The sequence below is a fragment of the Procambarus clarkii genome, chromosome 75, assembly GCF_040958095.1.
Source record: "Procambarus clarkii isolate CNS0578487 chromosome 75, FALCON_Pclarkii_2.0, whole genome shotgun sequence".
NCBI lineage: Eukaryota > Metazoa > Arthropoda > Malacostraca > Decapoda > Cambaridae > Procambarus > Procambarus clarkii.
The window spans coordinates 14936157-14951742 of NC_091224.1; the positions used below are offsets into that span (position 1 = coordinate 14936157).

The window sequence follows — 15586 nt, forward strand, 5'->3', positions numbered from 1 at the left end:
AAGAACAGAACCGGATCAACGCAAAACGCGCTCCGGACCCAAACGCCGTGGCACGCAAACAACAGCGGAGGGCCGCCACTGAACACAAAAACGACACACCCTCGGCCCGACCAACGAAGCACCAACAAACCCTGGACCCCTCCAGAATGCAGCAGCCCCACACCGCACCAGAAAAGATGGAGACTGCTGCCATCAAGCAACCAAAACGCTAAAACCGAAGGAGCAAGAAAACTCAGCGAACCGACCCCCAGAGGCAAAGGCCCAAGGGAAAGAGCCGACGAAAAAACACACCGGAACCGAAGGGGCACTACCAACCGAGGAGAAGACAGAGCACGCTGACCAGAGACCAGGATGGTGCAAGCGGCGCACGAACAGGCCGGAGGTGAAACGACGCACAAGACAGCTGACTAACAGTGCAGAAGCAACACCAAGACCGAAAGCAAGCTGAAGCGGCTCCGCCTGCGCCGCACGAAAAGAGGCGATAGTATGTGGCAAGACGACGGCCCCCAACCCCCACTAGAAAACCAAGCCGAGAGTAAACCAAGCTAACAAGAGTAACCACCTAAGAAGGGACAGGAAAAGGAAGGACCGCCAAAATACCCATACTGCCGCCAAGAGAAGCACGCAGGTGGGACACCTACCACGAAGCCACCCGACCACCAACCGGAGGCGAGACCACGAGGCAGAACATAAGCAGCCCCGACAAGGCCCCCCCGAGCCCAGGAAAAAGGCGGAGCCGCGAGAAGATCTCGGGCGCGACCACCGAAACCCAGGCGGCACAAGGAGATGGAACGTCTGCCGAACAGAAAAACTCCCCAAAGCATGCAAGCCCGCCAGGAGTTCAGAAACGACGGGTCCGACGCGAGACATCGCAAGAACCCCCCCCCCCCCCAAAAAAAAAAAACAACCGGCAGGGCAAGCTAGGAAAACCAAAGAAGGCGGAAGGGTCGCCGCCAGAACAGGACCCGAACCAAGGGGCACGAACAACTGCAATAGACCGAGACAAAGAAGCACATCACAGGACACAGGCTGACCAACGCCTAAGAACACACGCAGAACATCCCTGCTGCAGAGGAGGCAGGAAGAAAGAGCAGAAGCACAAAAAACCCCAGGAGAACAACCAGGGGTAAAGGAGTTCTGCCTCTGTTCGGTTAACAGTTGCAATTTTCTTACAATGTGGGGGTCTTTTTTGTTTTGCCTACCTTTCTGGGTGCCTAACCCCCGGTCGATAGTAGATAAGGAAAACCCCCCAACCACGGGGAGGAAGGTGGGGGAGTTTCCAGGGGGGCTATTTTTGTTATGCCCTGTGCCTCTCTGAGGGGGGCCAGGTTCTGGCTCATGGTTCCTGGTAGGCTGAACTCTATTGACTAATGCCCTGGTTTAATGTATCGCATATTAGCCCAACAGCTCCAGGGAGTCGAAGGGGCTCCCCAAAGAAAACCTGTCTTGGTCATTCTGAGAAGAATTTTAATTCATAATACTGCTTGACGATAATATACATCTAAGATATACAATATGGCACACACAAAGGCTATCAAAAATTTCCCCTCGATGAAAAAAAGAAATATGAATATAAATATGTAATTGCACTTTCGCAGATAAAAATTCATCATAGGTTTTAAAGGCTAAATGACATGTCTAAATTGAGCCTGAGTTCACATTAAAGAAACTGATAACTTGTAAATAAAATACCTTAATGGTTTCATAGGCGTCCATGATAATGGCGATAAATAGGCTTAGGATGACGTATATGAAGAGGGAAATAAATGAGTAGAGGTAGAGGCGGGAGAACCACCACACCACTGGGTCCTTTCCAGACGTCGAAGAAAATGTTGCAAACATGTCATCTCCATTGATGAGAGAATATAAACACTCCATTGTTGAAGAGAATGACTGAAACTGGAATGAAATTAACCAAATGTTCATGCTAAGCTGTTATTAAAATGGCAAACTATATGTTCAATCCCCAATCCTCCAATTGGATGGGCACCATTCCTTCCCTCTATTATATACAAATCCTTATCCCCACATTCCCAAGTGCTATATAGTCATAATGGCTCAGTGAGCTCTACTGATAATCACCTTACCCTACCCCATCAATATAATATTTCATTACCAAATACACAAGGCAGAATAAATATATACTTTTCCCAAGTTGTGCCAAAAATTTAAAATTTTGCTCTGCAAATTTGTTAGCACCTACATAATTTCAGTTTAATAATTGAAATTAGACATCAATATCAATTTGGCTTGCATATGGACAATAAAATAAATAATTTCATGTCAAACGTACCTTGAGGTGATATGGACTCAGAACAAGCCAACCACATAAGCAGTACCCAGCAAACACCATCATCAGACATATGGAAAACCGCATTACATTAGGAATGGCCTTCTTCACAGTCAGGATCAGCACCTGAAACAAGAACAAAGAAGGTTAAATTCACATGGTCTTTTAATCAGAGCCAACACTGTCAATTATTATTATATTTAGTACTATGTTCCACATAATGCCACTCGGAAACAGTTTGCCATGTCTTTTCTTGGCAATAAATTTTGACTGGAATTACCATATTCAAAACAATCCTTAATGTACTGTACAGTAAGAAATTATTTTGGGGAACATCTATTACAAATGTTCACTACCATATTCAAAACAATCCTTCAGGTACTGTACAGTAAGAAATTATTTTGGGGAATATCTATTACAAATGTTCACTACCATATTCAAATCAATCCTTAACCCTTAAACTGCGCAACGCGCCTGCAGGCTCCCGTCTGGTTTGCGCAACGAGCCTCCAGGTATTTTGATTTTTCACGTTCCATTCAAAACTGGCGCGCGGTGACGCGGGTATGGTATGGGTGGGTGGGGGCCCCAGTGATTGTCAGCAATCTTAAAAAAAAATCCCAGCATGCCCTGCGGCCGTGGGGAGCCTCAGTTTCACGGCAGCAACCATGTCTGACGCATCCTCTACGAGCTCCCGCTCCACGGTGACCCGCGGTCATGGAAAACGACTCTCTGAGGAGGAAATACGCGATATTTTGTATGATGACGGTGCCGGATGATGACCTGGACTATGATCCAGATAAAGACCTAACTCAGAGATCTGATACGAGTGATGAAGAGACAGAATTGGAAGATGTGGCGAGTGTGTGGGGTACTCGTGCCTCGCCCGGCCTGCCTCGCCGCCCTGGGTCAACACCGTTATCATCACCACCATCATGTATGTCCCCAGACGCTAGTAGTTTATTCAGTGATAGTACATGTGACGAATCTTTCTCGGGCTTCAGTGACATTGGCTCCGATACGAGTAGTGTGGACGACCCGAGTACGAGCAGTGGTGGTGTTACCAGGCGGGGTTTTACTACCTCAGCAACACGCCGCGGCAGGCGGCAGCGTGCCTCACAGCATGTGGACAACGACAGTGGCCCCTCAACATCATTTATTCGTGGTAGGTCTACAGTACGTAAATCTGCCTCAGCGCCTAGCATACCCTCACGCAGCTCCAGCAGAAGCAGCGGACGACGTAGCCGTAGTTTTGGTGCTCGTGGTGGTGTTGGCCGTGGTGTTGGCACCAACACCAAACCCCCTGGTGTACTTGTGTGGGAGGATTGCACCACATTTGTCCCTCAAATACCAACATTTGATGATAGCAATTTTGGTGTTACACCATTATTCCCATATACTGGTGATGACATGGCAGACATGGAATATTTTCAGGCATATTTTGACAATGTATTCATGACGCATCTTGTGACTAAGACAAACAGGTTCGCTCACAGCCTCATAGACGAAGGCATTTTACCTGCCTCACGGCTCACACGATGGAAGGACACGACAATCGACGAAATGTATGTGATTCTGGCACTCTGTATGATGATGAAGCACTCTGAGAAAGCTGTCATCCAGGATTATTGGAGCAAAGACAGCCTTGTTCCATCGCCTGTGTTCAACCTGTACATGTCGCGTGATAGGTATCTCTTAATTCTCAGGTGCCTGCATTTCGAGAATAATGCAAATGAGGACAGACACGACAGACTGTGGAAAGTACGGAAGATGTTCAGTGACATGAGAGGGAAGTTCAGGGATTATTTTGTACCTGGACAGAATGTGGTTATTGACGAGTCGCTTGTACTGTTCAAGAGGCGACTGGCATTCAAGCAGTACATTCCATCAAAGCGGCACCGATTTGGACTGAAGTTTTTTGTGCTATGCGACTGTGAGACTGGTATTGTCTTGGACATGATATTATATTCTGGTACAGACGTCGACATACCGGCTCAAGATGAACACGGGTTCTCTGGCAGTGTTGTAAAAACCCTGATGGAACCGTTGCTGAACAAGGGGCATGTACTGTACACCGACAACTATTACACCAGCCCCTTATTGACCAGATACCTCCTTGCCCACAACACCGGCGTATGTAGCACTGTTAAGAGCCACAGGAAGGAAATGCCAGTGTTCGGTATAGATATAGCCGTGGGTGAGTGCCAGCTGCGCAAGTGTGACAATACGCTGTCAGTGCGGTGGAAGGACAGACGCGAGGTGAATATGCTGACTACGATTCACACCGGTGCCATGTTGGACAGTGGGAAAGTCCACTTTCAGACACGCAACACCGTGTATAAGCCAGACTGTGTCATAGACTATAACGTGAACATGTGCCTCGTCGATAAGTGTGACATGATGCTTGGTGGAGTGGAGTGCGTGCGCAAGTCTGTGAAGTGGACTAAAAAGTTCTTCTTCCACCTCATGGATGTTGCAGTGCTCAACTGCTTCAATATGTACTTAGTAAAATCTGGCAGGAGACCGTCTATACGTACATTCAGTGCTGGTGTTGTGTCACAGCTGCTAGTAAAGTAGCATATCACACACTCGCAGAGTACTGAGTGTGTTTATGGTGTGTGTATATAGTGTGTGATACTGTACAGTGTGTATATAAAGTGTAAATATAAATTTATTTGGCATGATACATTGGAAATTGTGCAGGATAAGTGAACTTGTTTGCGATGCACGTAACACAGTGTCTACGGACAGTACGGATGTTGTACTGCGATATTATAGTGTACGTGTTCATTATACATTGGATTGGCACATAAAAACAATGAAAATGTATTTGGAAATGTGCGCAATAAATGAACGAAAATATATTCGCGGCAACTCGCGCGCCCCACAGCCTCCGAGAGCTTACGCCACGGGCGCACGGGGAATGATGACGTCACGCCCCAACTTCCGGACCCCATAGCAGCAAAAGTAAGTACAATTTCGAATTTTTTTTTTACATACCCATACTCAGGGAAGGGTTTTTGACACTTTAAAAAGAAAAAAGAATTTTTTCCAGAGAATTTATTTCCTGCGCACTGCGGGGGTGTCACATTTGGAGGCAACGCAGTTAGGGGGTTAAGGTACTGTACAGTAAGAAATTATTTTGGGGAACATCTATTACAAATGTTCACTAACACTGTCAATTATTATTATATTTAGTACTATGTTCCCCATAATGCCACTCGGAAACAATTTGCAATGTCTTTTCTTGGCAATAAATTTTGACTGGAACTACCATATTCAAAACAATCCTTAAGGTACTGTACGGTAAGAAATTATTTTGGGGAACATCTATTACAAATGTTCAGTAATTCAAAGCAAAACTTCACATGTTATTTGTCAATACATTTTCTTGTTATGCCTTTGATGAACAAATGCCTACACATTACTAATCATCCAAATCCTACATTAGATTGCACGTTTATTCCAAAACTGATATACGCTAATCAAAGCTAGGCTTTGCTTTTAACCTTTTAGCTCCCCACTTCAGATAATACTTATGTCAAATCACCTTCCATGCACACATTTCCTGCACAGGCATGTTAACCCTCAAACCGCGCATATCATATATATATATGATATCAGTGACAAAACCGAAACCACGCACATCATTTATATTTGATTTCGTGTCTAGCGCTATAATTTAAACGCCCCGCCTGGGATGGGGCAGCTATAGTACAGCCACGACCGATAGTTGCCAGATGCCACCTAGAAAAAAAATCCAGGCCAACATTCTTGGGTGTTACAGCTTCAGTATTGAGCAAGCCACCAAGGCTGGCACACACAGCACGAGCTCACAGCACAGCTGTTCAGCTTTTGACCACAGCATCGCCTACAAATGCCATAATATATATGATCCTGCTAATATTTACTGATGATAGTATTATAGAAGACCCCTGAGTGTGATAAAACTGACCAGGATTCTGATAATAGCAAGATTGTGGTGATATTTAGCGCTGTGCTCCATGGAGAGGGGAGTAATGCTGTGGGACGGAGGGTGGTGGTGTTGTCTTCTGACTGTGTGTGGCCATCTTTTATTGACTGCACTCACCATACCAGCTTAGTGGTTCGCTATGGTGAACACAAATGTAGATACTTATATATAACGTGTGTATAGAGTGTGATAACAGCGAGAGCAGTAGGTTGGGAGCCGCCATTTTGGTGAGGGAGGTGTGTCGTCTGCACGACTTACCATGTTGTGTACTGGTGGCCACTATGGTCTTTGGGCACCATACCAGCTTATTTGTACAGGTATGGTGAATAAAACGGGTAGATACTTATATATAATGTGTGTATATAGCGTAATAACACCACAAACAATATTGTTGGAGGAGAAATATTAGTGTGTCTGGCCTTGAGGGCGGCCGCCGATCAACTGAGTGTGTGAGTAGCTATGTCTTTGTGCCATTACTCACCATACAAGCTTAGATGACAGGTTTTGGTGAACAAATCATGTAAATACTTATATATATAACGACTGTGCATAGTGAATAAATGCAAAAACAGTATTGTGGGAGAAGAATGAGGGCGAGTGAGGTGTTGTTGAGGGAGAGAGTGGCAGCGAGTGGCTGGCTGGTGTGGCGGTCACTCCTCGTTGCTTTTAGACTCACAATACCAACTTAGTGGTTCGTTATGGTGAACAAAACATGCAAATACGTAAATATAACCTGTGTATATAGTGTAAACACAGTAAAACTATTTGTTTATTGTTTTATGAACATAATAATTGAATCACTAATATGCACACCATAATTTTGAGTACAGCAATGGTTCACACATTTTATTATATAAATATATCACAATTCACTGTATTGAATAATATTACTGCAAAAAAACTGAAATAATTAGGTAATAATATATTTGTGGCAACTGCCGCCTGACAGCTCGGGCGGAGTAGATCTCGTCTGACGAAGGCTCTGTCGACACCCCTTTTTTGCCACACTTCCCTACCCTATTGCGGCTAAAATATAAAAAACCAGCGTTGAATGTAATGAAATGCCATTTTCTGGGTGAGCCACGGAGGCTCCCTGGAGCTTATCGGGCTAATGTATATTATATTAGACCGGGACATTAGCTAAGGAGTTCAGACCTACCAGGGACCAGCGCCAGAACCTGGCCCCTTCAGAGAGGTTTCAGGGAGCAATGGCCCTGGAAAACCCCTTGTGGTTGGGGTTTTCCTTATCTGCCATCGACCGGGGTTAGGCACCCAGAAAGGTAGGCATAACAAAACAAACCCCACATGGTAAAACTAAAACAAAAACCGAACATAGAGGTAGAAACTCCCTATAATCACAAGGAAACAAGCAAACATCACACTTTACTGCCGCGCCGATCGTCCGCCCAGCCCTCCCCGCCCCGGGAGGGGGAGGGGGGAGCCCAGGACCTACCGCGCCGGCTGCCAAGCTTCAGTCCGTTCGCTAATGTCAACCGGGATTGACGCTTCTCTGGCCTCAGTTTCCTACGCGGTGTTTGCCTTGTGTGGCGTTCACTGCCGTGTGTTGTGTTGTGCGGTGGCCAGGAGTACTTCATTAGTGCCGGGGCTGCATGTGTTTAGTGGCTGACTTCCCTAAGCGCCCTGTGAGTACTGCCCTTGCATAACAGGGTTATGCAAGGGCAGTTGGGGAGTTCCCTGGGGCGTTCGGGAACCATTCCCGTAGAGGTTCTTGCTGCTCGGTATTTGCCTCGCCCTTGGGGCCAGCTGGGGCTTGGGGCCCTTGTTTGGTCCTGGGTAGGGATTGGTATTGTGCTGGTTAGGGCGTCAAGGTGTTGCGCAGCCTGCCACCTAAGCGGCGGCCGGTTTCTGTTGCCTCTGGAGACGGTGTACTTTTGCGGGGTTTTTCTTTTGTTTTTACTTTTTCATGCATGGTGGGGGTCTGCCTAAGGTGGTTATAGTTCCACTTGTAGTGTTTGGCGGCCCTCTGCTAGGCCCCCGTGATTGTACACGTCTCAGGGGTTTTCAGTGCTATATTCTACCCTCTTGGGTTTCTTAACTGGTTAGCAACACCTTGCCCGGGCTTCCCGTAGTTGTTACCCTACGGGCCCTGGAAACCCCTGTCTGGGCTCGGGGGACCATTGAATGTGTCTTCCGGGTTCCAACCCGTCTTGTATGGGATCGTTGGTTGCTGTTCCCTTGTCTCCGGGTGACAGTCGCCATTTTTACCTCTGTCATGCTGCCTGTTGGGTCACTGACACCTTGACCCGGAGTCTTGCGAGAGATTCTCTGCTTGTTCTCCAGTATTCTCCTTATGTTATTACTGTTCAGAGTACAGGCGGCATCCGTGTTGCAAGCTAGGTTAGGTTGCTGCAACATGCTAGGTTGGTTTCCCACTCGAATGCCCCGTGGCCGCCCCGTTTGGTTAGGTGCTGCTCGCCCCTTTCCCTCCATGTTCCCGGCTCCGGACCGTCTGCAGGTTTCGAGGTCGGGGCGGGGTTTAGTTGCGGCAGAGACTCGGGCGGTTTTCGGGGGCTGCTCCGTTCGGGTTGGGGACGGAGGTTTAAGCCTCTGCCTCCTGCCAAGGCTTCTGGGTCTTACCAGCGGCCCTTTTCTTGTTGCCTTTCCCATGGACTCTTGCTTTTCTTTAAGGGCGGAGGGGTTGGAGGACGGCTCGGACACGGGGCCTCTGTTGTTGGTTCCCGGGGCTGTGGGGGTTGCCTGCTAGCAGTCCTGGGGCGGTTTTGCCCCTGCCGGGGTTTTTTTCTGCTGTTGGGCGATGTTTTTCGCCCATCCAGTCTGCTAGCTTCCCACATTTGCTGGCGTGTTTTTGTGTATTTAGCGTCAGTCACAGCCCCTGCTGGCGGCCATTTTCGTCTGCCGGTTTCACGGCGTGGCCACCAGGGCGGCGTTGCGGTTTGTTTACATGCGTCTGGGTGTGCGAGCGCGCGTCTCGGGTGAGTTTTCAATTTTTTTTTTAGGGTTTTTGTTCTCCTGTTGTCGTTTCTTTGTTTTTCTGGTGTTTTCTTGCCGTTGCCTGTTCCTCTGGTAACGTTTGGGTGTTGATTTTGGGTCTGAGCCTTTGGGTTTAGGCTCTGCCCCTGGCTGGTATGCTTGCTCCCACACCTTGTCCCTCGGTTTTCGGTCTGTTGGGACCGTTTTCCCAGGGGGTTCTGCTGGGGGCTGTGCTTTGTCTTTCAGTGGTGTTCTCCGCCGGCAAATGTGGTGGTTTGGGCTCCCCCTGGTTCGATTCTGGGTTCCTTGGGTTCCTTGGTTTCGTTCTGGAGGTTTCTTCCTCTTGGGCCCCCTTTTGTGGGTTCAGGGAACTTTGTTTCCTCGTGTGACCCGGTTCTGCCTTCTGGGGTTCCGGGGTCTTCCTGGCTTGCAGACTGATCTTTTTGGGTCTTGGCACATGTTGTGGTTGTGCTGGGACTTTGCGGTTTTGCTGTCGAGGTGGGCTTTTTGATGCAGTTTTGTGCCTTCTTTGCCTGGCCGGCGTAGTGCTCTCTGCCCACTAGTCGGCGACTTGTACTTTTACAATATATGTCCTCACCTAGTTGTGCTTGCGGGGGTTGAGCTCTGGCTCTTTGGTCCCGCCTCTCAACCGTCTATCAAACAGGTACTCACCTAGTTGTACTCACCTAGTTGTGCTTGCGGGGGTTGAGCTCTGGCTCTTTGGTCCCGCCTCTCAACTGTCAATCAACAGGTGTACAGGTTCCTGAGCCTATTAGGCTCTATCATATCTACACTTGAAACTGTGTATGGAGTCAGCCTCCACCACATCACTTCCTAATGCATTCCATTTGTCAACCACTCTGACACTAAAAAAGTTCTTTCTAATATCTCTGTGGCTCATTTGGGCACTCAGTTTCCACCTGTGTCCCCTAAGTATAGGTTGTATAGGTTCCTGTGCCTATTGGGCTCTATCATGTCTACATGGTAGAGCCACGCTTCGGAGGGTTTGGGTCACTAGGTACTCTACCATTCAGCTCTGTTTGGACTGTTCTCTGGTGGTTCTTGCCGGAACCACAGGGGTTTGGCTAACCGTGAGGTTCGTGTCCGGGGTGTGTCCTGCATCCTGGCGGACAGCTGTCTCGGTTCATTCCTCTTCGTGGGTCGGCCAGTCGTCGCCGATTCGTTTTGTTGGCTCTGTCGGGCGTATGGACTCCTGGCCATGGACGTCTTCAGGTCAGCGTGGTCTAGGCGTCACCCATTTTGTGGCGCCTGTTCCCACCTGCGAGGACTTCACGGTGGATGCTTTCGGCAGGACTGGTCAAGGTGGGGGGTACCTGTTCCTCTTCTCCCGGTCCAGCTGTTGCTTCGGATTCTGGCTCGGTTGCAGCCCATTCCCACGAGAACAGTCCTTATGGTTCCATGGTGGCCGGCCCGGCCTTCTTTTCAGACGCTGCTTGAAAGGTGTCCGTACCCGGGGCGTTTTTCCTGAGGCTTCGCCTCTTTCAGCAGGCCGACTCGGTCCTGTCCGTGACTGGTTCGGCCTTCTCCTTGGCTCTTCGCATCTGGTATTTTGACGCGGGTATCACCATCTCTATGGTGTTCAGGTGGCTTTGTTGACGGTGTCCCACCTGCGAGCTTTGTCTTGGAGAAAGTATGACGTTTCTTACGTTTTTCGTGTTTTGTTTCCCCTCCGGCCTGCTCATGCGTCGCCTGAGCCATCCTGCTCCTTGTTCAGGGTGCCTTCTTATCTTCCCCTCAGTTTGTGGTAGCCCCTTCGGTTCAGTTTCCTGCTCTTTGGTACTGGTGGTAGCTTTATAGGTGTGCAGCCTTTCTCTGTCCTGGCGCCGGTCGAGACGGCTGCTTTCCGGAGGGGTTCTTGGGGTATTGGTACTTGATTGGTTTGGCCGGGGGGTGCGTCCTGTGTTGTCCGGTTGTGCTTTTTGCTGTTGCCAGCGTACCATGTCTGGGGATGCGCTGTGGTTGATCCGGTTCCTTCGTTCCCCGTTTTCAGGGCTCGGGTCTCCCAGGTCGTCCCCAGTGTTTTCATTCTTCCAGCCTGCGGTCTGTCTTTGCGCCTGTGCTGTTCAGACGTTTGCAGCTTTTGCTGCTGTGTTGGTGACGTCTCGGGCTCATTTCGGGCGCAGGGATTTGTGGGTCGCACAGGATTTTGGCAGCCCATCCTTATGTGCGTCTGTCCTTGGGCGTTCTTGTTGCCGTGGGTCGCAGGTTTGCGACCGGTTGTCTTGGCTTTGCGTTGCAGAGTTTGTGGCGGCCGCCTCCCGGGTTAGCCCTTTCTTTTCCTTCTCTTTGGGTATGAAGCTCCAGGGAGCCGTAGGGGCTCCCCACAGAAAACCAGTGTTGAATGTAATGAAACGCCATTTTCTGGGTGAGCTCCGGAGGCTCCCTGGCAACCCTCCCTCCCACCGGTCGGCGGTTTTTTCGCGTTGGTTGAAGCTTAGCTTCCGAACTGGAGCTTGGCAGCCGGCGCGGTAGGTCCGGGGCTCCCCCCTCCCCCTCCCGGGGCGGGGAGGGCTGGGCGGACGATCGGCGCGGCAGTAAAGTGTGATGTTTGCTTGTTTGCTTGTTTCCTTGTGATTGTAGGGAGTTTCTACCTCTATGTTCGGTTTTTGTTTTAGTTTTACCATGTGGGGTTTGTTTTGTTATGCCTACCTTTCTGGGTGCCTAACCCCGGTCAATGGCAGATAAGGAAAACCCCAACCACAAGGGGTTTTCCAGGGCCATTGCTCCCTGAAACCTCTCTGAAGGGGTCAGGCTCTGGCGCTGGTCCCTGGTAGGTCTGAACTCCTTAGCTAATGTCCCGGTCTAATATAACATGCATTAGCCCGATAAGCTCCAGGGAGCCGTAGGGGCTCCCCACAGAAGATATATAAAATATTGCGGCTTGCCACCCACGATTTTTTTGTTATTTTTTTCTGTGATCAGGGAACAAAAATGAACACTTCTATAAGACGAAAGAATTTTTTGGATTTTTTTTTTTTGTTGCGCCTGTGGGTGTGAAATCCATTTGGGCCCCTAGCGGTTTGAGGGTTAAGAGGCCCAGCGACTGAGGATTATTTTTCCAAATATGATACATAGTGAAAAGTTTTAAACAAATCTCTCGTTATTTGGCATTAGCGTCATGAAATTTTCATCCTAATATGTTAAGAAATGAATTTAAGATTTTTTTTAAATAAATGCGTGCAAGACTGGGGGCAACCGGTACTGATAATAACAATAACACCACCTATTTACTGGAAATCATGGATAAAGAGATGCAAGCACCTGTCCGACACACAAAAGAAGTAAAGTAGCGTTAAGGAGGGTTCACAAAGTGGATGTGCAGCTAGTGCCACCTGGAGGGGCAGTTTTCACACATAATAATGAGTTAGTATGTTATTATGCTGTAATTTATTATATATCATATCAATACATTGCCCAATGGCAAAATTTCTTATCTCCTTTTGTACAAAAAGTTTTTTTTTTCTCTCCTTTGTTTTAATGTGGATTTTGTTGTAACTTCTACAGCGTGGAGAATGCATATCCAGCACTAAGCATGTGAAGTTGGAACAAAATTGGTCAACATTTTAATTTGCCACAGGTGGCAAAAGTTGTGACTTTTTTATTTCTGTGACTTTTATTTATTTACAGATTTCAAACTCCATTCTCTTTATCTCTTTAGGTTGTATTGATGAATGAGGACCAGATGAGAGCCTTATCACTTATATATGGGCAATAAAGTTACTGCAATATACAGTGGCACCTCGATTAACGAATTTAATCCGTTTCGGCACTGAGCTTGTCATGTGGAAAACTCATCTTGCAAAACAACAACAAAACTGTCGTCAGAGGTGTCCGAGAGCCAGCAGGAACGCTCGTTAATCGAGCGAAAGCTCGCCAGTAAAGACAAATTGTCTGCGAATGGCTTGCTCGTTACTCAAAATGCTCGTAACTGGGGTCGCTCGTTACTCGAGGTTCCACTGTACATGTTTGTTATCCCTAACCTATTTCTATATTTTGTTTTTTTGGGGGTTATTTTTTCTTGATTTAATTTCAACACATATTGACCTACAACTTTCACATATTTGAGTACGAATGCCAAGCAATGTTTATTAAAACATACAAGAAAATTCATTAATTAGAACTACCATATTCATTGTCAATAACTTAAACTTCATTTATCTCTTAAAACAAAATAATTCAACTATGAGACAGCATCAAAAATTCGGTTTCTGATTGATTCTCACCATTTTTACATATTATGTGCAAAGTGCTTAGTTCTAAGGTTTCCTCGCTCTCATTTAGTCACAAACCCGTAACTTTTGGAGTTATCAATTTTTTGCATCTAAATTTTGTATATATTTGTATGGCCATATTGAAAAAATCTTTTAGAGTAAACTATACTCTCAAACAATATTTTCCAGTGAGGAAACTGAACGTTATATGCCATTCTGAGACCATGATGAATAAATATCATTTGGTGACTTTTAATATTTTTATAGCAAATTTGAAATTTTGTATCTTTTTTTACTATTTTATATTTAGCTTTTTTTCTGTTCATGGTATGATGTTGATCTATTAGGAAATGTTGGAGCATTTACCATCTTGAGGTTATCTTGAGATGATTTCGGGGCTTTTTAGTGTCCCCGCGGCCCGGTCCTCGACCAGGCCTCCACCCCCTGGAAGCAGCCCGTGACAGCTGACTAACACCCAGGTACCTATTTTAGTGCTAGGTAACAGGGGCATAGGGTGAAAAAACTCTGCCCAATGTTTCTCGCCGGCACCTGGGATCGAACCCAGGATCACAAGTCCAGCGTGCTGTCCGCTCGGCCGACCGGCTCGCAGATATTACTAGAATAAAAAAAAAAAAAGAAAATTGAGTGTTTGGAGAAACACAAGCACCAAACTCCTTAAATCACTTTATTAGGATCAGGACATAACCGTGCGTCCTGTTTCGTCTACCCGCTTCCGCAATGTGGACATAAAATGATGTCCTCAAAAAAATATTTGTATAAAATTCAATTTTAATCCAATTTACTTTGGGTTTGTTTCAAACTGCGCACTATGAGGTTCTCTTTCTCACCACTAGGCTGCATGGTACAATAAGTTCATGAACGGTGTGGACCACTTCGATCAAATGGTATTACCATTTTACCAGGAAAACTCACAAGTGGAACAAAAAGATAACGTTTTATTTCCTGCAAATGGCATTGCATAATGCCTTTGTTTTGTACAAATACAACACAACTGATCAAAAAAAGCTAACATTGCTACAGTTCCACGAGGTGGCAATTTGGGCGCTATTGCGCTGGGACCCGGAAGATTGGCCTCAAACAGCAACAGTATCTCAACACTTGCGGCACGCTCCAGACATAAATGATGACACAGGTCCTGCCTATGCTGACGCCATGCAAACTCCCAGACCATCTGGTGTGAGGTGGCCTTTGTTAACTTCAACACCTCAAGCTGAAGCAGCAACCGAACCAGAACCCGAGATGTCTGGCACACTGCCATTTGACGAGACGGTTTTGTCAGATGACTCTGACTCTGACTCAAATGTTGAACCTCCAGCGATTCAGTTGATTCTGAAAATCGCATGAACTACAAACTGAAACGAGTATTTTGATACCAGAATGAACACTGTATCACATAAACTGCCGTAAGTAGACTTGAACCTTCATAGATTTTTTTTGGGTGTAGCGTGTGTCTGCATGAGTGTCCCAAAAGGGTTGCAGGTGGGTGACTTTAGCCGTTTATACTGGTAATGCTTCCCCCATATCATGTATTATATGCATATGTCTGTTTAGGGAATTTTATTCCGATCAATGTACAACCAAAAATAACTGTGTGCAACAAGTATAAACTTGACAAACATAACAGTAAAAACATTTCGTGTGTGTTTGACGCTCACTGATATGTTCCTGCGTTGTTTTATATTTGGCGCTATTCTAACTTACGCTTTGTTGATCTTTTTTACCTACGTGCTCATAGAACATTCTATTGCGAACACATTGGCACAAAAATGAATGATGTACAGGCATACCTCAGTTTAAGAGTTTAATTGGTTCCTGGAGACGCCTCGTATTCCGAAAACTCGCATTCCGAAGCTAATTTCCCCATAAGAAATAAAGGGAAATGAATTAATCCGTTCCTGACTACCCCAAAAACCCCACATCAAACTAAATTTTTATACCTAATTCATCTAAATAAACCTACAAAACTATGTTCAAGTTATTACTTACCTTGCTGTTGAATGCTGTAGGCGTATGGAAGATGGTGAGGAGGTGGGAGGAAGAGAGGAGTTACTGTTTGGAAGGGGAGTCCCCTTCCATTATCACATCAGGCAGTGAGGACTTCACTGGTATGCACACTCTGGC

General features: G+C 46.7%; 1 protein-coding gene across 1 annotated transcript in view; it reads right to left on the reverse strand.

The window, feature by feature from the left end:
• LOC123771642 (mucolipin-3-like) overlaps nt 1–15586 on the reverse strand; it is a 240139-nt gene that overhangs the window by 56060 nt on the left and 168493 nt on the right. The window contains exons 14-15 of the mRNA XM_069313231.1: nt 2294–2416; nt 1693–1899 (exon numbers count right to left, since the gene is read on the reverse strand). Of these exons, the coding sequence (XP_069169332.1) occupies nt 1693–1899; nt 2294–2416 (330 nt within the window). The remainder of the gene's footprint in view (nt 1–1692; nt 1900–2293; nt 2417–15586) is intronic.